This window comes from Schistocerca gregaria, chromosome 1, assembly GCF_023897955.1.
Source record: "Schistocerca gregaria isolate iqSchGreg1 chromosome 1, iqSchGreg1.2, whole genome shotgun sequence".
NCBI classification, from domain to species: Eukaryota; Metazoa; Arthropoda; class Insecta; order Orthoptera; family Acrididae; genus Schistocerca; species Schistocerca gregaria.
In genome coordinates this window covers 827,058,656-827,084,863 of record NC_064920.1, presented here as the reverse complement: position 1 = coordinate 827,084,863, position 26,208 = coordinate 827,058,656, and the positions used below count along the sequence as shown (strand labels likewise).

Here is a 26,208-nt window from a genome sequence, read left to right as displayed (position 1 = left end):
TACATTAAACTATTACAGGATTATTTATTTTCTTTTCATGTACATTAACTTACATTTTTCTACATATGGAGAATCTGCCTTTCAATACACGAAATAAAAATTTTGGCTGGTCATCCTGTATCTTCCTGCAATTGTACAATGGTGACACTTTTCTGTACTCTACAGTGTCATCAGCAAAAAGTCAAAAACCACTGCTCACCCTATTCATTAGATTGTTTATATATATGGAGAACTATAGTGCCCCTATTATATTCCCCTGGGACTGATATTCATGGTTCTGATGGGCACTTTCCACCTAGGACAATGTATTAGATTCCATTACTTAAGAAGTTCTTGAGCAACTCACATGTCTGAGAACCTATTCTATATGCTCTGACCTGCCTTTTACATCGGCATGACTACCACCCACTTATCAGTCAGGATGAATGGGCATAGGCAGAGGGTGTATACAGCCGACACACTATATCCTGTCACATAGCATGCTGTACAAATGACAGTCATGATCTTGGTGTCCGTTTCACCACATGTGCCATCTGGATTACTTCCCCAGACACCAGTTTATCAGAACTCCGCAGGTGGGAACTAGCGCTACAACATGTCCTTGGTTCTCACCACCTGCCTGGCTTTAATTTATGTTAATTCCTTCTGTCTCAGCATTTCTTCACAGTAAGTACTCATTTCTTCACTTCATTTTAGTTCTCTATACCTTTTATTTTCTGACATATCTCTTTTTTGCTGTCCCCCCTCCCACCTCTGTTATATACAATTCACTTAGCTTTTCACTCTTATTCACTCAAGCATGATGTTTTAGTAGTAATCTCTGTCTTGCATCTTACCTTGTCTTCCACCTTTAAGCTCTCAGGTTTTCAAATCTTGCCCAGTACAGACCCCAAATCAATATTTTCTTCTCGTTCCATCCGGTAAGTCTCCCTTGACCCAGGGTTCTGTGTGACTTTTCTGAACTTCCACCCTTTCCATAAACCTTTCCAGTTCTTTTCCTTCACTTCTCTTCCTTCCCCATTAACTCTTCTGCTGGAAGAAGGAGCCATTCACCCCAAAAGCTTGTAAAAGTTAAATCCTTTTGTATGTGTATGTTCCCCTGCCACTTCTTGGTGAGTAGATTTTTTAGCTATCCATTTAAATGAGGCTCATAACTTTGTAACATAAGCTTGTTTTGTATTGTTTTATTTATTATATGCCCTTTCTATCTTACTCAGCATCCCTTGTAGAAAATGCATCTCTCTCACTTATATTCTACTCAGATCTTTCTTTGTCCAGGTCCAACATTCCATTCAGTAGGTCAAAACTGGTAGATAATATGATTTTTTTATTGTTGTCTTTGATTTGGGAAGTATTTTTCAATTCTTAATCATGTCTGATACACAATAATAAAATTTTGAGCAACTTTCTTTCCTCTCCGAAATTTCTTCCTTGATGATTCTTTTTATGGTTAGCTAATTTCCTAGATATTTAAAAACATTTGCTTCTTTAATAATTATTTCATTACAACTTACATCTTTCATTATTTTCATTCACCCTGCTAATTTCCATTACCTTACTTTTATTTAAACTTTTGCTTCAGACTACAAGTAGTAGAGTACTGTTTGTATTAAGTGAACATCAAGAGTATCACACATAAAGGTGAAGTTCTAATTTATACAGATTAACAGATATAATCTGATATTGTAGTGCACATTTATAAATTGTAATGAACATGTTTGTACGAATTTTTACTGCATACATTATGAATTGACAGTCACTGGTATTTTTTCAACAGCTTTGGTTTATTGATATGATGTCCTGTTTATGTGAGCATCATGGCAATTATTTTTATTGACAGTGAAATTCAATGAAAATTTTGAAGATGCACTTATTAAGTAGATGCTCTCAAGTTCAATCATACATATTCTCCTTCCTGTGTTGCAGGTACCCTGCTGGGGGTGATGTTGTTTGTGCGAATGCTGAAGTTGTCTGATGGGTGTGTAGCACTCATTACTTTTGGCTGCAAGATCGCTGGCTACTTGGTGCATGCCTGGTCCCCAGAGTCCTGGTACATGTACCTGGGTAAGTACATTGCTCCTCCTTTACCTCACAGTCCTTAGATGGCCTTTATGATACTATAAGACACATGGAAAGTAAGCCAGTATTGCGTTTTTATCGTCAGCTTGTTCAGTAACAAACTGTTTCACTGTTGAAAACGTTGCAGAATAAGCTGTCATCAGAATAACTCATTTACTGAATAAACCATTCTCTAAATAATTAAACATTTAATTCTTTTTGTTATGTTCTTTAATTTATTTCATACGGTTCTCCAGAAACTGCATTACAGTTTCTACCATATTCTGCAGTTCTCCTTCCCCTCTCCATTCCCCCCATCGCACATATCTTTGTTCTAGATTAACTTGTCCAGAATGTCACTGGATGAATCTCTCCAACCTGTTCCACCTCCTAGTAAGAATCACTATTATACATCTTTCCTCACCTATTCACTACATCATTACTTTCCATACATTACATCCTCTTGTACCTGCACTTTACAGTTACATCTAATTTTTTACAGTCCACATTTCACTTCAGTACCATTATATATAAAATTAAGGAAATTCAACCATTCTCCTATAACAGATTGATGTGCAGAGCACAGAAACACTAAACAGAAAACAACATTCACACTGATCAAAGAGTTCACAGGTGTACTGCCAGTTCATAGTGCCCAAAAGGCACAATATTTCAGAAATAAGACATGTTGTTATTGTCAGGTGTGCTGATGAACTGAGCTTCTGAGGTTGTGCAGCCTACTTACGTCAGCTTCCCCTATGAGCCATTATCTATATAGTCCATGTCCAGAGTTATACACTGGTGGTCACGGAGACACCAGTGTCAGCATCTGTGGTAGCACTGATGTTGCAGCTCTGTTCCACGATTGGTGCCAGATCATTTCTATGATCTCTCTAATGGCATCATCCCAGTAGTTGGAAAACTATGCCAATATCCTGGTATGTTGATGCTCCATCAAGTGATTCTTGGACAAACAGTGCTTTGTGATCCCCTGCTTGTTGGGACAGGTTAGTCAAGTATACCTGTGGTGTTCTCAGCAATGATATTTGAAGGTGCACACTATCTGTCCATTATAAGTATTTCCACATAGACCTGAAATCTGGTATACACCGGCCTTCTACAATCTGAGATTGTCTTTGATGCTTCCCAGTAATGCTCGTATTTTTTACTTGGTGCTTCTTCAGTAAGTGCCCAAATTTTCCTGATAGTGCACCACTGTGTGGTATAAATGCAGTAGCTGCCTCTTCCTCTGTGACTTCTTCCATCTCCAGGAATGGTAGGGAAGAGGCAGCCACTGCCTTTATACCATACACTGGTGCACTATTGGGAAAAATTAGACACATATTCAAGAAGCACTCAGTTAAAAGTGTCTTTTTCCTCCCCAATAAAACATGAGCATTTAGGAGAAGCATCAAAGATGTCTTGGTTTGCAGAAGGCTGGCATGTACTAGATTCTGTGTCAATGTCGAAAGATGTATATTTGACACTCAGAGCACACTGTCGAAGATTATTTCCAAGAATTTAACAGGTACAGTTGACTGGCCTATCCCAACAAGTCAGCAGTTGCAGAGCATTGTTTGTCTGAGAATCACTTGATGGAGTACCAACGTACCAGGATCATGGGACCAACTTCCAAACACTCGGACACTGTCATTAGAGAGGCCATAGAAATTTGCATCAGAGACAATCTCATCAACTGATATTGTGGCTATAATCTTAGCAAGGCTTGGGAACCAGCACTAAGTTTAATTAAGAAGACTCTCAACAAAGTGATCTGGTGACCAGAGGAGATAGAGTATCTACATCGACACCACCAAGGACACTGATGCTATCATCTCTGTGACTGCTGTGGGTGCAGACCACGGATGTAACGGTTCATGGGGTGAACTCAGCCACATGCACTCAGGAGCTCATTTTGTCAGTGCACCTGATTATGCTAATATGTCTGTTCACCAAAACATTGTGCCTGTTGGACATTGTGAGTGGGCAATACTTCTGTGGACTATTCAGTCAACAATACACCAGGAGAAACTCAATAATCACAACATTTATGCTGACTTTTGAGCACTAGCTTGTTTTCCAGCAATAGTAAGTATACACATTACATGAAATACACTCCTGGAAATTGAAATAAGAACACCGTGAATTCATTGTCCCAGGAAGGCGAAACTTTATTGACACATTCCTGGGGTCAGATACATCACATGACCACACTGACAGAACCACAGGCACATAGACACAGGCAACAGAGCATGCACAATGTCGGCACTAGTACAGTGTATATCCACCTTTCACAGCAATGCAGGCTGCTATTCTCCCATGGAGACGATCGTAGAGATGCTGGATGAAGTCCCGTGGAACGGCTTGCCATGCCATTTCCACCTGGCACCTCAGTTGGACCAGCGTTCGTGCTGGACGTGCAGACCGCGTGAGACGACGCTTCATCCAGTCCCAAACATGCTCAATGGGGGACACATCCGGAGATCTTGCTGGCCAGGGTAGTTGACTTGCACCTTCTAGAGCACGTTGGGTGGCACAGGATACATGCGGACGTGCATTATCCTGTTGCAACAGCAAGTTCCCTTGCCGGTCTAGGAATGGTAGAACAATGGGTTCGATGACGGTTTGGATGTACCGTGCACTATTCAGTGTCCCCTCGACGATCACCAGAGGTGTACGGCCAGTGTAGGAGATCGCTCCCCACACCATGATGCCGGGTGTTGGCCCTGTGTGCCTCGGTCGTATGCAGTCCTGATTGTGGCGCTCACCTGCACGGCGCCAAACACGCAAACGACCATCATTGGCACCAAGGCAGAAGCGACTCTCATCGCTGAAGACGACACGTCTCCATTCGTCCCTCCATTCACGCCTGTCGCGAAACCACTGGAGGCGGGGTGCACGATGTTGGGGCATGAGCGGAAGACGGCCTATCGGTGTGCGGGACCGTAGCCCAGCTTCATGGAGACGGTTGCGAATGGTCCTCACCGATACCCCAGGAGCAACAGTGTCCCTAATTTGCTGGGAAGTGGCGGTGCGGTCCCCTACGGCACTGCGTAGGATCCTACGGTCTTGGCGTGCATCCGTGCGTCGCTGCGGTCCGGTCCCAGGTCGACGGGCACGTGCACCTTCCGCCGACCACTGGCGATAACATCGATGTACTGTGGAGACCTCACGCCGCACGTGGTGAGCAATTCGGCGGTACGTCCACCTGGCCTCCCGCATGCCCACTATACGCCCTCGCGCAAAGTCCGTCAACTGCACATACGGTTCACGTCCACGCTGTCGCGGCATGCTACCAGTGTTAAAGACTGCGATGGAGCTCCGTATGCCACGGCAAACTGGCTGACACTGACGGCGGCGGTGCACAAATGCTGCCCAGCTATCGCCATTCGACGGCCAACACCGCGGTTCCTGGTGTGTCCGCTGTGCCGTGCGTGTGATCATTGCTTGTACAGCCCTCTCGCAGTGTCCGGAGCAAGTATGGTGGGTCTGACACACCGGTGTCAATGTGTTCTTTTTTCCATTTCCAGGAGTGTATATTCACAGTTGCGAATATGGACAACCACCAGCAGTATTATGGAGTGAAAACAAAATTTGTGTCAGACTGGAACTCAAACCTGGATTTATTGTGAGCGGTCACCTTACTATTAGGATATCTGAGCACACTTCATGGCAGACCCAAACTTCCGTATGTCATCAACCATGTGTCTACAGTTTCACTTTTACGTCCATGACATATATTACCATGCAGGGGAGATAGTTTAATTTAAAGTCACCTGCCTGGTGTTGGTGGATAAATACAATATTACAGTGCTTGTGTTGTTCAGAAGTACGATCATTCACTACAGTCATTATGAAATACATTAAATGCATTCACAGCTGTGAATTTGGACAACCATCAGCTGCGTAACAGAATGATAACAATGAAAATTCCCGATAAGTGGGCAATTCGGGTTCCAGTTCCAACAGCACAAATTTTCATTATTGTTGTTCCATTATACAGCTGTTGGTTGTCCATATTTGCAACTGTATATACATTACATGTATTTCATAAAGGCTGTATTCATCACAGTACCTATTTCTTCAAGCATGCATGCGTGTCTGAAGGTACATTCCATTGAATTTCCAAACACAGGTAATGGTGTTTCGTAGTACACACATCAAATAGACAAACACACAGGTACCCAAACACACACTCTTGTGGCCATGGCAAGACTGGAGTCTTACTGTGGCCATGGGAGTGAGTGTTTGGGTGTCTGTATGGTTGTGTGTGTGAATGTGTGTACTGTTGCTAGAAAATGAGCTAGTGCTCAAAAGCTTGGGTGAATGCTACTTTCTGTTATGTGTTTATGTGCTCCATGCATTGATGCACTATGGGTGATTTGGTTGCCTTTCCTTAATTTTATGTATTGCAGTAGCCAGGAATTTTCTTCATTAAAATACCATTCCATGCTCCACAGTAACAGTTCACTATTCCTTAATTCTGAATCACTGTTAAATAACATTAAATTTCATCTCCCATCTTTGCTTCAGTCATTTAGTGTAATTTTGCCTGCTAGGTATCAAAATCTTTCATCTCTTCTTTACTATCCTACTCATTTAAGATATTTAATTGTTCCTATTTGCAATTATTATTATTATTGTCAGTATTATTGCTTTTGTGCTGTACTAAACATCATCATATTCAACATTTTTTTCTGATTGTTCCTTGCTTTTTACCTATAAAATTACTTGCTTGCAAGAAGTCCATAATTTGCTGTTGTTGATAGTCTGCTCAGTATGCAATCACTAAAATAAACATGTATCACATCAGAGTCCTTCATTCAAAACCCCTTAATAAAAATTCTCATTTCTGCAGATGATGGACTAAAACATTAACAATTCAAAACAAACTAACAAATAGATTTTATGTTACTGCAGATGTTGATAGTGTAATCTGGTAACCAGTCCACAGATGGTTTGGTGGCAACTTCTACACTAGTGTGCCAAAGATGAAAATCATGGGACACAACAAAAACATGTCTTCCAGTTGGGGCAGCTGACATTGCAGATCCCTACCACGAAGGACATCAGTTTAATTACTAGCACAATCCTATAGAGTAGAGCACCTGTTTTAATAACCATCAGCAGATCCCTGACATTGCAGACCCCCACCACAAAGGACATCAGTTTAATTACTAGCACAATCCTATAGAGTGTAGCACCTGTTTTAATAACCATCAGCAGTTACATGTAATCAACAGACCCCAAAAGAGCACCATGCTGATCTGTGATTCCTAAACAACTGCCAGCAACTCATGAAGACTGTTAAGATCTGAACCCAACATATGACAAGGGGTACCCAAAAGAAACTACACTTTATTTTTAAATTTATTTATTTACTTTTTGAACAAGAAACCTTCAGTTTCCTTTGAAGTCTTTACTGGCACTAATACGCTTGTCTAACTTTTTTGTTTCATTATTTGAAATATTTTCAAAGTCTTATTCTGTGATGCCTGATAGTGCCTCCACAGTTTTTTTCCACCTCAGCAATGTCAGCTAAACACTTTCCCTTCATGTCCCATTTTATTCGCAGAAATAAAAAAAACTTTTAAGGGGCAAGATTAAGTGAATAGCGGGGCTGGAACACAAATATCATGTAGTTGTTGGTCAGAAATTGACACACAGACAAGACTGTGTCAATTGGGGCATTATTGGTGTGTAAAAACAAGTCAACCAACTGCCACAAATCAGGCCTCTTCCACGACAAATAGTTGTGCAATCTTTTAAAAATGCCCAGGTAGAAAACCTGTTAAACTCTCTGTGGAAGAAACCCTAAATTGGCACCTCCTCTCACATGGGAAAAAGTAATGAGTGTTGTTGTGGCATTTGACTTAAACTGATGCGCTTGTTTAGGGACAGGTGAACTTGAACTCTTGCTTGCTTGTCGCTTCTTTTCAGGGTCATAACTGTAGCACCATGGTTTGTCATCTGTGATGACATTGGTACTGAACTCAAGACAGCTCCATAACTTCTCCCATGCTCTAGTGTTGATCTTCCAGGACAATTCTGCGAATTGTTTCAAGATTGTAGTTGATTTGGGCAATTGAAGGATGACCAGGATGAGATTTGTCATCAGTTGACAGGGAAAACCACTCAAGCACTTCCTCATAGGGCATTTGTTATATTTTAAGAGTTTCTGTACCAGTTTTTCTGAGCATGAAACTGAACCATGTGCTAATCCTAAGAATGATCCATTACAAAAACAACATGCACACGAAGTAACTGTCACTAAAAAGGTTATAATTTCAATTTCAGTTTATTGCTCATAACACACAATTTTACATGCATGTGCATTTTCAGCTAAGTATAAAGCTTTTACAATTTCATTTTTTTTTAGTTTACATTATTTTGTATTACATTACAGTTCATGTGAAATTCAAGTTATGAGAGCATTTTAGGATAAGCCACAGCTTGATTCACTATTTAAAATCATCCCCTGTCAACATCTCAACTTTGTTCAGTAATAACGTGTTAAAGAAAGGGAGACTTTTTGCTGTTAAAGTTAATCTTCTGTTAACCTACGAAAGTCTTTTCTATGCCTTTTTTTATAGTTGTGAACATCCATGTTTCTTTTTGTGATCTTAGTGTCTTCTTTCACTAGCATAATAGTTTCTAGTACATACATGGTATAAACTGTGAGAATATTGTGTCTAATGAGTAGGGGTTTGCAAGAAGTTCCTGATTTTACTCTTGCTACGATCCTCAAGGTTCACTTCTGCAGTATGGAAACCCTTTTCATGTTAGTTTGGCATGTCCCACGCCACAGTACTATTCCATAAGACAAGAAAGGGTACACTGATCCATAATATATAGTCCTTGTGTTTCATAATTAAGATATGATGATAATCTTCTTAATATGTATAGACTGCGTGTTGTTTTTTTACAGACATATTTAGCTTAGTGCCTCAATGAAAGTCGATCATCTACATGTAAACCCAAGGATTTACAATCTGTACAGGTTTTTGGTAGAATTTCATCAATCACAATATTTTGTATGTTTGAACCACTTCATTTAAAACGAATAATATTAGTTTTTCTATGTTTACTTTTAGGTTGTCTCTTTCAAAGTGAGCTCTTGCCTTTTCGATAAAGTTATATATCTCTTCCGCTAGGCACAGCACAAACCACTTGTATCATCTGCATACATAGTGATCAACTGCTTATTGTCAAGAGAACTTGGAAAATCATTTACATAGCATAAATAAGATTGGACCTAAAGTGGAGCTTTGAGGAATGCTGAAATGTATATTTCTAAAACTTGACCTTCTCTTCTCCAGTATTTCTCCATTAGAGTATACAATCTCTGTGCACTGCTGTCTACCATTTAAATATGGTTCTAGCAGTTGAATGAGTTTTCCAGTGACACCACTCTTTGCAATTTTTGATAAGAGCATGTCATGATGTACTGTGTCAAAAGCCCTTGAGAGGTCTGGAAATACTCCTGCTGCTTGGGATTTTTCATTTATTTTTTGAAGTACATGATGGACAAATTGTACTGCTTATGAGGTGGTACTTCAACCTCCTCTGAAACCATGCAGTAAATCACCTAATATGTCAGTATTGTAGTGATCTTCCAAGATTTTTTTAATATTGTTTTCTCTATCAGTTTGCTGAAAGCTGATATTAGAGCAAAGGGTATGTAGTTCTATAGATGCTTTATTTCCTCCTTTTTGTATATTGGTTTAACTACAGCCAGTTTTGACTTGTCAGGGAACACACTGTCTTCAAGAACACAGTTTATTAGATGAACTAGTGGTTTCATTAATTCATATTTGCATCTCTTCAATAGATATGGAAAAATTTCATCTAATCCTGCTGATTTTCTGTTTCTGAGGCTACCAACAAGCTGCACAACATCATAAGTGCCTACTACAGGTAGTGTACCGCAGTTGTGTTTGTTACTGGACTGAAATGTGTGCTGTATATCCTGTTTCATAGAGACATCATTTTTGACAGTACGTATGAAGTAATTGTTAAAAATATCAGTGTTTCATTGATCTAACATTTTGTGGTTGGTTCTCCCAAGCATTTGTTATTTTTGTGCTTGAGAAGGATGGCATCTGTAGCAAAACACTGTACATTCAATTTGCTGTCTACTACTTTTTGGATCTGTTTTATAACTAAGTCCTTCCCTAGTCCATTAAGATGTAAGCCATGGGATGTGTGGAATCTTCTTCCTATGTCTACAAATGTAACATTTTTTGATCTCATGTATATACGAGGGTGGGACCTTTAATAGTGGCAACTGTTTATTTACAGCTCGTACAAAATATATACATGTTTCAAAGCTATACTGACCTTCAGAGTAGTCACCAGCATTGTGTATAACCCGTTGCCAGCAATGTCGAAGTTATAGGATACTTTTAACAATGCCAGTTGTGTTGACAGTTCGAGCAGCATGGTCTATTGCCAGACAAATTTGTAACAGTTCTGAAGTGAATACCTTGAAGTGTTTCCTTCAATTTAGAAATCGAGTTGAACTTACAAGGGCTTAAGTCAGGCTAGTGCAGTAGGTGGTATAGCACTTAGCAGCCCCATCAGTCAAACAAATCAGTAACAGAATGAGATTTTCACTCTGCAGCAGAGTGTTCGCTGATATGAAGCTTCCTGGCATATTAAAACTGTGTGCCGGGCCAAGAATCGAACTTGGGACCTTTGCCTTTCATGGGCAAGTGCTCTACCAACTGAGCTACCCAAGCACGACTCACGCCCTGTCCTCACAGCTTTACTTCTGCCTGTACCTCGTCTCCTACCTTCCAAACTTTACAGAAGCTCACCTGCAAAACTTGCAAAACTAGCACTCCTGAAAGAAAGCATATTGCAGAGACATGGCTTAGCCACAGCTGGGGGGATGTTTCCAGAATTAGATTTTCACTCTGCAGTGGAGTCATGCTTGGGTATCTCAGTTGGTAGAGCACTTGCCCACAAATGGCAAAGGTCCCGAGTTCAAGTCTCAGCCCGGCACACAGTTTTAATCTGCCAGGAAGTTTCAAATCAGTAACAGCTTGCACTGTGCGTGCTTGAGCATTGTCCTGCAAAATGATGGTCAGGTCATGCAAAAGTGTCATCACTTATGTCTCTATACTGTTCACTTTTGGAACACAACCTATGACGCTTAGAGACAGAAGTCATGTCAATATGGAACAGAGATGATGATCACGTTTGGGCTTCTCAACTCATGTAGCCTTCTTTCAAGTGAAGTTACTAAGTAAAAGCAGAATTAAGACTTCTTTAGCAATAACAGTTGACTTACTAACTTAGGAATAGTAACTACGTTACTAACATCAGAATGCAGTACTACAAAAGTTTTTGCCCATTACATTACTTTTTTATGGGAGGCGGGGGAGGGTTGCCCTGTTGAATATTTATCTATATGATATTCCAGCTGTGCTCAGTGGGGCTGACATCAATGAGCTCCAGGGCATTATGAGTTTCATTGTGGTAGTGAAGTGTAGCTCTGATGACTGGTGGGCTGGTGGTGGAGTGGGCCATTGAGTGTTCAATAAAGGCAATGCTTTTTGTCTTGACAGAGATACCAGTGTGGATGGAGATGTTGCCTCGTAAGCTGAGTCATTGGTGGGGTGGCCCCAGTGGAAAGCAATCATCTAAGGAACAGCCAAAGAAGGATTTCATCCTTAATGCTGACAGTGTACGTTATCTGGCCATAGTGAGCTTCACTCCGGCTGTGGGTCATCCTGTGATTGTCTTTTGCAGAGTATATCTGCAGACCTTTTCTTGTCTTTCAGTGACGTGGTGCAATATGTACTAAGGAATTGATTCAGTGCTACCTGCATTGGTAACTCCCCAACATCCAAACAAGATGGCACATTGGTTAGCAAAGTAGACTATCCTAATTTATGTTTTCAGCTGTTATCCTAATTGGATTAAGGGGAATCACAGGATATTTTTGTTGTAAAGAATGTTCCTTTTGTTCCTTTCTGAGTGTGTGTGCTCAAGCTCTGCTGACTTCATCATGAATGTACTGTTTAATCTCATTTCCACAGTGTTTGATACAGTGCTGTTTAAATGTTTACGCTATCCATTCTGCATATTTGTTTCCTTTAGGTGGAACAGAATAGACATCACATGCTCAGTATAGTATAATTTTTTGCACAGATTTCCTCAGATTGTTTAGTGGTGAAATGGAGCCTATTATTATTCATAACTAAACCCAGTAATTTGTTTATTGGTATAAGATAAGATTCCAGCTGTGGGACTATTACGCCGATTTCACAGCTATCACAAATAGTATGGTTTATCAATTTACAAGTGATGCCAACAATAGAACTATTTTTGCAATTTTGCAGCTATCTCTGATTAACTGGATAACAAATTAGCTATGGTAACCATGCTGTATGAAGTCATTACAGGATGAAATTTATCTATGAGTTCCTCTCAAAACAAAAAATTTGTGAACATATCACTCATTCAATTTTGGTCCTATATAAACAAGGATGATGTGACTTAAAAAAAGATTGCGCTGGCAGGTTGATAGATACACAAACAAACACAAGGATACACACAAAATTCAAGCTTTTGCAACCAACAGTTGCTTCTTCAGGAAAGAGGGAAGGAGAGGGAAAGACGGAAGTACAGAGGCAAAGAAAAACCTTGCCTCTGTACTTCTGCCTCGACTGACATCTCTGCCCAAACTCTTTGCCTTTACAAATGTCTCCTTGTGTCTGTGTATGTGTGGATGGATGTGTGTGTGTGTGTGTGTGTGTGTGTGTGTGTGTGTGTGTGTGTGTGTGTGTGTGTGTGTGTGTGTGTGTGTGTGTGCGAGTGTATACCTATCCTTTTTCCCCCCTAAGGTAAGTCTTTCCGCTCCCGGTATTGGAATGACTCCTTACCCTCTCCCTTAAAACCCACATCCTTTCATCTTTCCCTCTCCTTTCCTCTTTCCTGAAGAAGCAACTGCCGGTTGCGAAAGCTCGAATTTTGTGTGTGTGTGTCAGACCCACCATACTTGCTCCGGACACTGCGAGAGGGCTGTACAAGCAATGATCACACGCACGGCACAGCGGACACACCAGGAACCGCGGTGTTAGCTGTCGAATGGCGCTAGCTGCGCAGCATTTGTGCACCGCCGCCGTCAGTGTCAGCCAGTTTGCCGTGGCATACGGAGCTCCATCGCAGTCTTTAACACTGGTAGCATGCCGCGACAGCGTGGACGTGAACCGTATGTGCAGTTGACGGACTTTGAGCGAGGGCGTACAGTGAGCATGCGCGAGGCCGGGTGGATGTACCACCGAATTGCTCAACATGTGGGGCGCGAGGTCTCCACAATACATCAATGTTGTCGCCAGTGGTCGGCGGAAGGTGCACGTGCCTGTCGACCTGGGACCGGACCGCAGCGATGCACGGATGCACGCCAAGACCATAGAATCCTACGCAGTGCCGTAGGGGACCGCACTGCCACTTCCCAGCAAATTAGGGACACTGTTGCTCCTGGGGTATCGGCGAGGACCATTCGCAACCGTCTCCATGAAGCTGGGCTACGGTCACGCACACCGTTAGGCCGTCTTCTGCTCACGCCCCAACATCGTGCAGCCCGCCTCCAGTGGTGTCGCGACAGGCGTGAATGGAGGGACGAATGGAGACGTGTCGTCTTCAGCGATGAGAGTCGCTTCTGCCTTGGTGCCAATGATGGTCGTATGCGTGTTTGGCACCGTGCAGGTGAGCGCCACAATCAGGACTGCATATGACTGAGGCACACAGGGCCAACACCCGGCATCATGGTGTAGGGAGCGATGTCCTACACTGGCCGTACACCTCTGGTGATCGTCGAGGGGACACTGAATAGTGCACGGTACATCCAAACCGTCATCGAACCCATCGTTCTACTATTCCTAGACCGGCAAGGGAACTTGCTGTTCCAAAAGGACAGTGCACGTCCGCATGTACCCCGTGCCACCCAACGTGCTCTAGAAGGTGTAAGTCAACTACCCTGGCCAGCAAGATCTCCGGATCTGTCCCCCATTGAGCATGTTTGGGACTGGATGAAGCGTCATCTCACGCGGTCTGCACGTCCAGCACGAATGCTGGTCCAACTGTGGCGCCAGGTGGAAATGGCATTCCACAGGACTACATCCAGCATCTCTACGATCGTCTCCATGGGAGAATAGCAGCCTGCATTGCTGCGAAAGGTGGATATACACTGTACTAGTGCCAACATTGTGCATGCTCTGTTGCCTGTGTCTATGTGCCTGTCAAGTTAAATCTGTGGGTGGTCAGAAAGTAGAGGAGCCTTTGACAGTTTGAAGCTTTGGGTCATCTTGTAAGGCATACTCCAGTGGCTTAAGTGACAACACAGTAACTGGAAAAAGCAGTGATTTGGACCTGAATTCTGGTTTGACATACACTTTCAGCTTGTCACCTATTAATCCATGTGTACTCTTCAACAAGTAAAAAATTTCTTTCTAAGCTTGCAACTTGCTGAGTTCATTACTCTTCCTACACAGGCAGCTGAGTGTGAGTTAGTAGTTAGAATAAGTATTGGACTGTATGCAGCTCTAATTGAAAATGTGGCTCACTAAGGTCAAGCCATAAATGTCTGTTTTATGCCCAATAGGTAAATAATCTATATTAAATTGTGACCTTACAGTCTTATAAATTACACACAGGAAAGTGATGTGAATCAATTGATAACAATAAACTGTAGTTATGAGCAATGATCACAAATGATAAAATGGAAAATATTTGCAAATTAATGTAGGCGATAGAATGTGTTGCACAATTCCAGCAGCTTATTCAGAAATAAAGCAATGTTATTCAGAAATGGTGATCCTAAGATATGTTAAATAAAGTCATCTGTTTATCATGCATGACGATAGTATCTGTTTCCGAAAGAACAGTTACCATAGATGACCATGCAGCTTTGCTAGAAATGAAATGATAATTAAATGGACACCCTAGCTGCAAAAAGGTGTTGATGTACTTCATTAGGTCCCTAATTTAATTATCGTTTTATCTGTTTATGGGTTGATTTCAACTCAATTTGACACAGAAACAACCAACAACAGGACTCGCAAGTATCAACACTGTGGAGTATATAACTTCCTAGCTCCAATTGGAGCAGAAATAGGGGTAAAAGCAAGTTTCTTCCAGCCCCGGGCATATAGACTGTCTTGTGCAATATACATGTTGTGTGGAAACATCAGCCTGCCAAATCAACCAGCTTTGCAAGGCAGCCTACATGTCAGGGATGAGAAACAATTTTCCAGGCCTCGACATGTAGGCTGTTTTAAATGACAGACAAGTTGTATTGTAATAGTAACTACCTGCTTTATCTAACAGCTTTGCATGGAGACTTGTACACCAAAGGCAAATAAATAGTTTTCAGGCCCCTGATGTATAGCCTGCCCTGCATGACAGGAATGTTGTGGGAGTAGTATTTATTGAACTGTATTGCAGGGGCTACACATTCTGTTAATCATGGATGGGGCAAACTGAGATGGATACAGGAGGGGATGGACAGATTGAGAGGGAGGAGTAAATCGACAGAGAGAGGGAATGAAGGGAAAATGCAGGAGGGAGGTGGAAGGTGCAAAGGCGTGGTGGGCAGGTAGAAAAGGAAGTGGGGGAGGCAGAGAGATGGAAAGAGAGAGAGGGAGGAGGATATGGTTAAAGGGACTGTGGAGGAAGATATGTCCTATAGCATAACATTGAATTAAAACTTTTCTCATGGCCCATACACGAATGTTCTTCTCACTTCTTCCTTATGCCCATGATCAGTTCCATTTCCTAGCATTCTCCAGTGACCTATTGATCCCACCAATGACGACCTGAGATACTCTCATCAAAAGCACAACTTTGTTACATATCATAAAATGCACAAAATGAACTACCATTTTAATACTGAAAATCCTATGTGCTAGACATATTTTAAATAAAATCTTACTTGCTAACATTTTCAACAATACTAAACACAATATTCTTTAAATCAATGCTTCAACTTAAATAAATACATATAAATCTAGTTTCAACATGCTTACAGCAAAACAACAACTTTTTTTGTTAAATTAAATGAAATAATCAACATAAAAATGCCACATTGCTTCCTTTTCTTGTTTGAATATGGAGGCCTCTTCTGGTTTGAAAGATTTACATAATAAAATACTTAAAAATTACTCAATATGCAAGCACTGAAGAATGTATTGTAATTTTGGTTGTTTAAGTAATTGCTATGGTGCAATGTTGTTATCCAGCATGTGACTGATCATGCTTGACTACACTGTTTAATATTTAATATTAGAAATATTTTTTTTAATATTAGGAATATTAGAAATGAGAATCCCCCACTGACCTCTCAGTCTTTGGCAGTGGAACTCCCAGCCACCATACTAACCTGCAAGCTCCTCCCTGAAGAACACTACTTATGTCTAACTCTGAAAAATTTTTGTCTGCCTGTGATGTAGCCAGAAAACATATCAAGTTATAAGCTGCTCATATCCCAGACTCCCCACTGTGTGCTCTCTGTCAAAGATGCTAGTGTTACAGCATAGTGAGATAGTCATTGTGGAGTTTGAAAGGCAACAGGAAGAGTCTGTGGCAAACTGAAGCTTTGTCTATGAAATGTGCTCAATTGATGTAAATGGCAATGAACAGACTGTGGCATACAAATTTAGCTCGTCATATATAATGAGTGTAGCACATACCCTGCATAGAATAAAGTATATCTTTCTCAATTTCTGTATTGATAGAAACTACCATTTTTAGTCATTCAAACTATGTTTGCAGGTGGGGCTATTGCAGCTCTTGGTGGAATGGTGTGGGTGTTAGCCAGAACAATGATAGCCAGGATGGTCCCCAAAGACGAAATTGGTAAGTCTCTTCATGTTTTGTTGTTATACTTCATTTTGTTGTTCATGGCAGTTTAACATCATTCTTAATGAAATGTTCTCACAAAATTTGTCTTCTCTGTTCTGAACAATTTCTTTGTTACTAACTGATTTCTCAAATATTTTAAATTAATCTTGTGCAGTGATAAATCTACGACCATTGCAGCCCATATCCATTACAATAACTCTTTTAAAGTACAGTATTACATAATTTTGACAGTGTTCATTTTCTGCATTATTTTCTTGTTTCAAGAATAATTTTAGTAAGAGTTACAAAATTCATATATTTTTATAATACTACAGGTTATAAAAGTCTAATTTTTTGTAAATCAAAAGTAGTATTGCACAATTACTGTACTGGTCACTAAATAAGAAACCACCAGCTGATAAACCAGTGACGTTATTTGACACATTGCGGGTAGTACCTGTCTTCATATTGTGAGCTGAGTAGCACCTTGGTGTAGTGGTTGTGACACTGAACTGTTGCATGGAGGGGTCATGAGTTCAAAACTCACCTGAACTGTACAATTTTAATCTCTATATTCTGTTCGAGTACATTCTAGAAGTGTCCACAAATTTCAAGAATCATTGTACTGGAATGTTCTGTAGCTGTATATATACCATACATGTTCTGGCTAGAGGCAGTTCGCTCTGTGCTCTTGTATGTGCAAGTGCTGAATAAACCTTTGACAAGTGAAGTTAGTGTTCGTCATTCATCTAATTACACCTTCTTCAAACGTGAAATTATTCTGGTGGAGGTGTTGGGTATTGGAACTTGTGATAGTGCACATTATCGATGACACAGCAGCTCCCATCAGCCCACAACAGAGTCGCCATTTATGTGGCGAGAAACCCGAGTTCCAGCCATATTCAACAGGTCGCAACCTACCGGAGACAGAAGAAGAAGAGATGTTACAATGTCAGCAACTGTGTGCCACAACATGAGACATCCTTCCGGGTTCTCTGGTGACGATGGCAAAGATCCAAACAAGTGGCTGAAGGTATATGAGTGTATAGCCAAATTTAACAAATGGGATGACACCATGTGTTTGGCTAACATATTTTTCTACTTGGAGGGCACTGCCAAGCAATGGTATGAGAACAGTGAGGAGAAGTTCACAAGCTGGGAAGTATTCCAGGTGGAACTGCACAAGTATTTCGGCGACACATGACAGAAGTGCAAGGCTGAAGATAAATTAAAGTGCAGGGCACAGTGTCCAGGAGAAACTAAAGCATCCTACATTCAAGACGTCTTGGAGCTGGGTAAAATAGTGGATCCTAGGATGATGGAGGAAGATAAGGTTGCACATCTCATGAAAGCTGTTGCTGAGGACATATCAAGCCCTACACCTGAAGGAGGTTTTGATAGCAGACGACTTCATAAAATGGTACAAGTATATTGAGACAATGCATCAAAAAAATTACATTCAACAAGCTTGAATGGCTTCCAAACATCATATCGCTGTCTGTTATGAAGGAAGCAACTGATTTCACAAGTTTTCTTCATCAGATAGTGAGAGAGGAAGTTCAGAAGGCACTTGGATTGCATGGCAAGCAAGAAACCGAGACGCTTCACGCAGTCATAAGGGAGGAAAAGGAACAGACATTGAACCCAATCTCTCATCCTTCATTTCCCTTTAAAATGGTAAAAAAGTCAACACCCAGGTGGAGTTATGTTCCTACAATACCACATGAGGAACCTGTTTGGGCACCAAGGAAGACTGATGTCTGGAGGACCCAAGATAACCAACCAGTATGTTTCCACTGTGGACAACTGGGACATGTGGTGTGCTATTGTCGAGAAAAGTGGTGGATACTTGATGATGCCCGTGCCAGAGGACAGCAGACTGATCTTAGCCAATGCCAACTCCAGGGCAATGAAGATGAACAAGAAGATGTGGGTGCAGGACGACTTAGGTCACCATCGCCACAAGCTAGCCGCTGGAGAGGACGCTCCCCAACACACCAATCAAGGTCTCCATCTCTATTTAGAAGCTCCAGCCAATCACCTAGCTGCTGCAACCTGGAAAACTGAAGGTTGTGACCTTCCTTGGAGGTGAGACTGCCAAAGAGAAAAATCCTCCACCGTTGATCACTACAAAAATGATAGGGAACTACATCAATATCCTCATGGATGGCTGACTAGCCCAAGGTCTTGTGGACTCTGGGGCATCATATTCAGTCATTTTGGAGAAGTACCATTGCCAGTTGCAGAAAACCATATTCATCAACAATGAAACATCTCTGCTGAAGGTGGCTGATGGGAAGTATGTAAACCTATAGGAAGATCTACCATGGATCTTGTAGTGGAATGTAAGGGAAGCATACCACTGGAGAATAACTTGGTCATCCCAGGCTCTGTTGTCTCGTTTAAGAACAGATTCAGTGAATTTTGGATAGTTAACTGTCACTGAGACCCGCAGATCCTTCCAAGATGCATGTGCATAGCAAACATTGAGCCATTAATTGAAGAACAGCTGGGCATCATATAAACCTCCCATGCCGAGTCTGTGGGCAAAATTAGTGCTACCACTATGAGACAAGATCTTCTAGCTTGACTATCACCAGATCTCACTAAGGAACATCAAAAGAAGCTACTTGCCATTCTTCAAGAGTTCTCTGAATGCTTCAATCCACAGGTGAAGAGCAAATTAGACGAATCGACAGTGAAGCACTGGATTAGCACTGGAGACCATCAACCAATAAGCCAGACAGCATACTATTTGTCAGCAACAGAATGTCAAATAATTTGTGAGGAGGTAGAGAAAATGATACAGAATGACATCATTCAGCCTTCACAGAGCCCATGGTCATCACCAGATCACCAGTGGTTCTCATCATGGAGAAGGATGGCAGTTGGCACTTTTGTGTTGATTATAGGAAGCTTAATAAGATAACTAAAATGGATGTTACCCTCTTCCACAAATTGACAATTCACTAGATTGTCTGAAGGGGGCTAAGTTTTTGCCAACCATGGACATGTACTCGGGATACTGACAAATCGAAGTATATGATCGTGAGAATACTTCATTCATCAGCCCTGAAGGTCTGTATGAGTTTAAGGTAATGCCATTTGGTTTGTGTAATGCACCAGCAACTTTAGAATGGATGATGGATAATCTTGTACGTCACCTGAAGTGGACGATGTATCTTTGTTATTTAGATGACATTATACTGTTCTCAGAGACATTTGATGAACATATAAAAAGACTGAGGGCCGTTCTTAAGTATCTCCAACAAAGTGGACTGAAACTTAATCCAAGAAAGTGTCTCTTTGGAGAAAAAGAAATGAAAGTATTTGGACACCTTATATCAAACAAAGGTGTGTGGCCAGACCCAGAAAAGGTGAGATCCATAACGGAATTTCCTATTCCTAAGAGTATTAGAGATGTGAGAAGCTTTCTCAGATTATGTTCTTATTACTGCCTTTTTATTAAAGACTTTTATATCAAAGCCAGGCCACGCCAAGAGTCATTAAACGCTGATGCTAAATTTATCTGGGGTTGTTCTCAGCAAGATTCTTTCAATGTGCTGCGAAAAGCTCTGACAACTGACCCTGTACTTGGTCTGTATGATGATAGAGCGCCTACAGAACTACACTCAGATGCCAGTGGGTATAGGATCAGTGCTGTTCTGGAACAAATTTCGGAAGGAAAAGAGAAGGTTATAGCCTATGCTTCTAGGGCACTTAGAAAAGCTGAGAGATACTACCCAACTACAGAAAGAGAATGTGTTGCTGTGATCTGGGCCATGTGCAAATTCCCACAGTATCTCTATGTAAGGCCATTCACAGTTGTTACAGACCATCATTCACTTTGTGGACTGACAGGTCTTAAAGATCCAACAGGACGACTTTCCAGATGGGCACTGCGTCTTCAAGAGTATGACATTACCATAGTGTACAAATGTGGAAGAAAACACCAAGATGCCGACTGTCTCTCAAGAAACCCTGTGCAAGACCATCAAGACTTTGGAGAGATGGTGCACTCCACAATCTCTTTGCTGAGCAGAAGAAGGATGCCAAGACATCTCAAATTACGATTGCCTTAAAATGGTCAGAGAATGTGAAAGGACAATTTAAGGTAGTCAATGGATTACTTTGCAAGAAAAACTTTTATCCATTTGGAAAGAGGTGGCTACCAGTGATTCCTAAACAAATGCACTTAGATGTTCTACAGAAATTCCATGACACACCTGAGGCCAGACATTTAGAATTTACTAAGACCTACGGTAGAATCCGCAAGAGATTCTCCTGGCTGGATCTATTTAGGAGTGTCCGTCACTAAGTGTTACACTGTAGACAGTGCCAGAGGAGAAAGGCAGTTCCTCAGAAACTGCCTGGCCGACTCATACCAGTTCCACTAGCTGAAATGCCTTTCCAGCATGTTGGGATTGACCTCCTCAGATGATTTCCAATGTCTGCGAGTGGCAATAGATGGATTATTGTTTGCATTAATTATCTGACACACTACGCCATTACAAAAGCCTTGAAAACAACTGAAGCATCTGAGGTAGCCAAATTCATCCTGGAAGACACTTTATTCAAATATGGTGCTCCAAGGTCATTAAATATGGATCGAGGGAAAGTTTTTCAGTAGAATGTTGTGACAGAGATAAACTGTCACCGCAACATTAGTCATCACATGACAACTGCCTACCATCTGCAAACTAATGGGCTTACTGAATGCTTAATAAGACCTTGGATGACATGCTATCAATGTTCATCAGTGTTGAGCAGAGCAACTGAGGTGAGGTGCTACCTTTTGTGACGTTTGCCTACAACACCACCAAATAAGACACCACAGGATTTACACCATTTTTCGTGGTGCATGGGTGTCAGGTGACTACAATGATGGACACTGTATTTCCTTTACATCCTGATGACATGGAGGAAAACTACATTGACCAGGTGTTAACCAGAGCTGAGGAAGCTTGGCAGTTAGCTTGACTCCCCATGCTGCAAGTTCAAGAAAAAGATCACTGCAGGTATGACGCAAGCCACCACCCTGTTGTCTGCCAGCCCAGTGACCTCATCTGGATCTTCATTCCTGTTCAGAAGATTGGTCTCTCTGAGAAGCTCCTCAGGCGCTACTTTGGATCTTATAAGTTTGTAAGACAGTTGTCTGATGTTACTTATGAAGTTGAAGATTTCAACCCCAACGCAATGCAACAAGTGGAAAGATGATGAAGAGCATAGCGGCAAAAGAAGTTATAGGAAGATCACTGCCAGGGCAAGCATCAGTCATCAGGAGTTGGAGTATGCAGGACCGATGACTCATTCCCGGACTAGGACATAATGCTGAGATACTGTTCTCATAAGGAGGGAGCACTGTTGTATAGCAGAAGCTGAGTAGCACCATGGTGTGGTGGTTATAATACTAAACTGTTGCATGGAGAATCATGAGATCGAAACTCACCTGGACTGTACAATTTTAATTTCTATATTCGGTTTGAGTACATTCTAGAGGTATCCACAAATGTCAAGAATCATTGTACTGGAAAGTTCTGTAGCTGTACTGGGTGATCAAAAAGTCATTATCAATTTGAAAACTAAATAAATCGCAGAATAATGTAGATAAAGAGGTACAAATTGACACACATGTTTGGAATGACATGGGGTTTTATTGGAACCAAAAAAATACAAAAGTTCAAAAAATGTCTGACAGATGGCCCTTCATCTGATGAGAATAGCAACAATAGCATAACAAAGTAAGACAAAGCAAAGATGATGTCCACCATCATTCCTCAAAAATAGCTGTAGTCGAGGAATAATGTTGTGAACAGCACTGTAAAGCATGTCTGGAGTTATGGTGAGGCATTGGCGTCGGATGTTGTCTTTCAGCATACCTAGAGATGTCGGTCAATCACAATACACTTGCGGCTTCAGGTACCCCAAAGCCAATAATCACACAGACTGTGGTCTGGGACCTGGGAGGCCAAGCATGACGAAATAGGCGGCTCAGCACACGATCATCACCAAACGACGTGCGCAAGAGATCTTTCATGCGTCTAGCAATATGGGGTGGTTCTAATAAAACCCCATGTCATTCCAAACATGTGTGTTAATTTTTACCTCTCTACCTACATTATTCCATGATTTATTAAGTTTTCAAATTTATACTGCCTTTTTGGTCACCCGGCATATATACCATATGTGTTCTCGCTGGAGGCAGTTCGCTCTGCGCTCTTGTATGTGCAAGTGCTGGATAAACCTTTGTTAAGTGAAGTTAGTGTTTGTCATTCATCTAATTACACCTTCTTCTGTGTGACAATATTGTCATGAACATCTTGGTGATCATATACATAAAAACAGAATGAAACAAGCAAAGCTGTCATGGCATGGCATGCTAGTCTACCATGACAGCTTTATTTGTTACATAGTGTCTTTATATATCTGGTCACCTAGATCTTCATGGAAATCTGAAGAGGTATTCTACAAGAAATATGTCAAATAAAGTCATTGATTTATCTAGCTTCTTATTTAGTAACCAATACAATAACTGCACAGTAGTCTTATTGGTTTGCCACATGGTAACATTTGTCCTATGGGACTTAATGTCACAATTTCAAGTAATTTTTGTAAACACCATTAAAGCCACCAAGCAGTGCAATCAAATCACTGGAGGATAGCTTTTCTATTTCTGTTGATTACATGAGTTCACCAATTCCAACAAATGATGCACCTGGCTTGACAAATTCTATTGCACTCACACTAAATACTTATTTCAATGATAAGAGATTGTCATCAATAGCTCTGCAGAAACAATATGGTATGTCAGTGATTCACATTTCTGGAAACACTTAGACCATTAACATACATATTGGTAAATAATAAGTAACAGACTTTTGCTTTTGCATTTACGAACTCAGTATTAAGAACTGCTGGAGTATTATTAACAAGTATGACTGAGCAATTCAGTACTCTTTTCTTTTTTTTCTTTTCTTCTCTCTCTCTCTCTCTCTCTCTCTCTCTCTCTCTCTCTCTCTCTCTCTCTCTCTCTCTCTCTCTCTTTTAAAAACCCTCCAGAGGTATATCTGATGAACACATTTCTGTATGTTTTAAATTGAATATTAAGACAAAATTAAGACAAAGCAATAATGTAACTGCAGTTATAGAGAACTTCAAAACTATCTTTCAGGGGAATATGTGATAAGTACAAAGTCACAAAATTGATCTTCACAGTCGCATAACACATGCACACCATGCAAGTATTACCAACCTTAAAGTAACCATCTTGATGAATAACTCTGTGTAAAAACAAATATGAATTGGTTGATCACAAACCTGAACAGCAGACAGTCCAGTGAGTCAACACTTGCAACACTCTTCTACGTCTATATCTATACAGTGTGTCTCAGGAGAAATGGTCAGTATACAGGAACATGAGAGGAACTATCATGTGAATCAGAGAAGCTTAGTAAACATGGACTCTAAAATGCATACCTTAAGAGCTATGTTCAGTAGAAGAGATGTGTTTCACAGTAGCCAAGATGAACAAGTAATCATTGTAGTTAAGACACGCTTTTTAGATCCAATGTTTACTAAACTTCTTTGCTTCAAATAATCATTTCTGTTATATCCCTGAATGCTGACCATTCATACTGGGACACACAGTATACATACATATCCTTCAAACAATTGCGAAGTGCATGGCAGAAAATACTTCCCATAGCAACAAGCGATCCCTCTCAAAATATACCGAGGGTCTCACTGAAGCCTTCACAGACCGTAATTATCCTCTCAACCTTGTACAAAACAAATATCCCATGCCTTATCTTTCCAGTCTCCAACCACCTTGCAAAGTCCCACTGTCCGGCCACAGAGGAGCATTCCCCTCATAACTCAGTACTACCTAGGACTGGAGCAACTGTATTACATTCTCTGCCAGGGTTTTGACTAGCTCTCGTGATGCCATGAAACGAGAAATGTCCCACCAACTGTCCTTCCCACCCTTCCCACAGTGGTATTCCACCATCCACTAAACCTACACAATACACTCGTCCCTCTCTACACGGCTCCTGCTCCCAACCCCTTACCTCATGGCTCATATCCGTGCAATAGATCTAGATGTAAGACCTGCCCCATACATCCTCCTACTACCACCTACTCCAGTCCGGTCACAAACATCACCTACCTATGAAACCAGTCATGTAATACATAAGCTAAGCTTCAACCATTGTGCTGTATTCTATGTGGACATGACAATCAAAAAGCTGTCTGTTGCGTGAATGGCCACCGACAAAGTGTAGTCGAGAAAAAGATGGATTGACCTGTTACGGAGCATGCTGCCAAACATGACATCCTTCATTTCAGTGACTGTCTCACAGCCTGTGCCATAAGGATCCTTCCCACCAACTCCAGCTTTTCTGATTTTCACAGTTGGGAACTTTCCCTGCAATATATCCTACGTGTGGTGTGTGTGTGTGTGTGTGTGTGTGTGTGTGTGTGTGTGTGTGTGTGTGTGTGTGTGTCTCTGCATGTCTGCGTGTCTGTCGTCTATTTTTGACAGTCTTTTAGTTGTGCCTATCTGCAACTCAGTATCTCCATTATATGGTGAGTAGCAACTTTCTTTTTCATAATATTGTTACATTCCATCCTGGAATTTCCATTGGTCAACCCATATTTAAGATGACTGTTAACAGTTACAAGCTTAAACCCCAGAATCTTTCCTCTGATGTGAAGTTGTACATTGTCTTCTACATGGATTTCTTGGAGTAAGATGATATCAGTGTAATGTACTTCCAGTGATCTGGATAAACATTCGATCTTTAGCCTGCTTATGCTTTCTATGTTCAGATGGTTAATTGATATTGAAGGTCTAATCTTATGAACTTGAGGGTCCTGAGAAGGGCAATTTTGGTTGTCTCTCATTTGTCAGTTCTACCTGAGAGGACATTTTAGAGAGTTCAGCATCATTTTGATAGCTTTTGCTCATTTAGTACCACCCAGGGAACATGTGCAGGTTAATAGAGAGGTAATACCTACAGGTGTGAGCAACAGTGGTCATTATAATCAGGAACATAAACATAAACCACTGAAAAGTAAGTCTCAAAGAGATTTTACATAAACATCAATTTTAAATATTCCTGTACATAGGATATATTACATGTGCACATACATTAGGTGTAGAATAAGAAAGTGAAAACATTTTATTATACTGTTTGGGGGCAGAAAATATAACAAATGAAGTAGATTCCACATTGATATGTTTTGTGTTGCATGTTCAACAAATGTGGCATGTTAGATGCTGCAGTATACGTAAATATA

At 41.0% G+C, this 26,208-nt stretch overlaps 1 protein-coding gene and 1 non-coding gene across 2 annotated transcripts in view; one reads left to right on the top strand and one right to left on the bottom strand.

The window, feature by feature from the left end:
• The window catches only part of LOC126271845 (proton-coupled folate transporter-like), a 156,327-nt gene that overhangs the window by 102,150 nt on the left and 27,969 nt on the right, over nucleotides 1-26,208 (top strand). Inside the window, exons 7-8 of the mRNA XM_049974184.1 lie at nucleotides 1,927-2,064; nucleotides 16,840-16,923. Coding sequence (XP_049830141.1) covers nucleotides 1,927-2,064; nucleotides 16,840-16,923 — 222 coding nt within the window. The remainder of the gene's footprint in view (nucleotides 1-1,926; nucleotides 2,065-16,839; nucleotides 16,924-26,208) is intronic.
• Trnas-uga (transfer RNA serine (anticodon UGA)) lies at nucleotides 10,726-10,800 on the bottom strand. Its single transcript has one exon. It is a non-coding gene; the product is annotated as a tRNA-Ser (tRNA).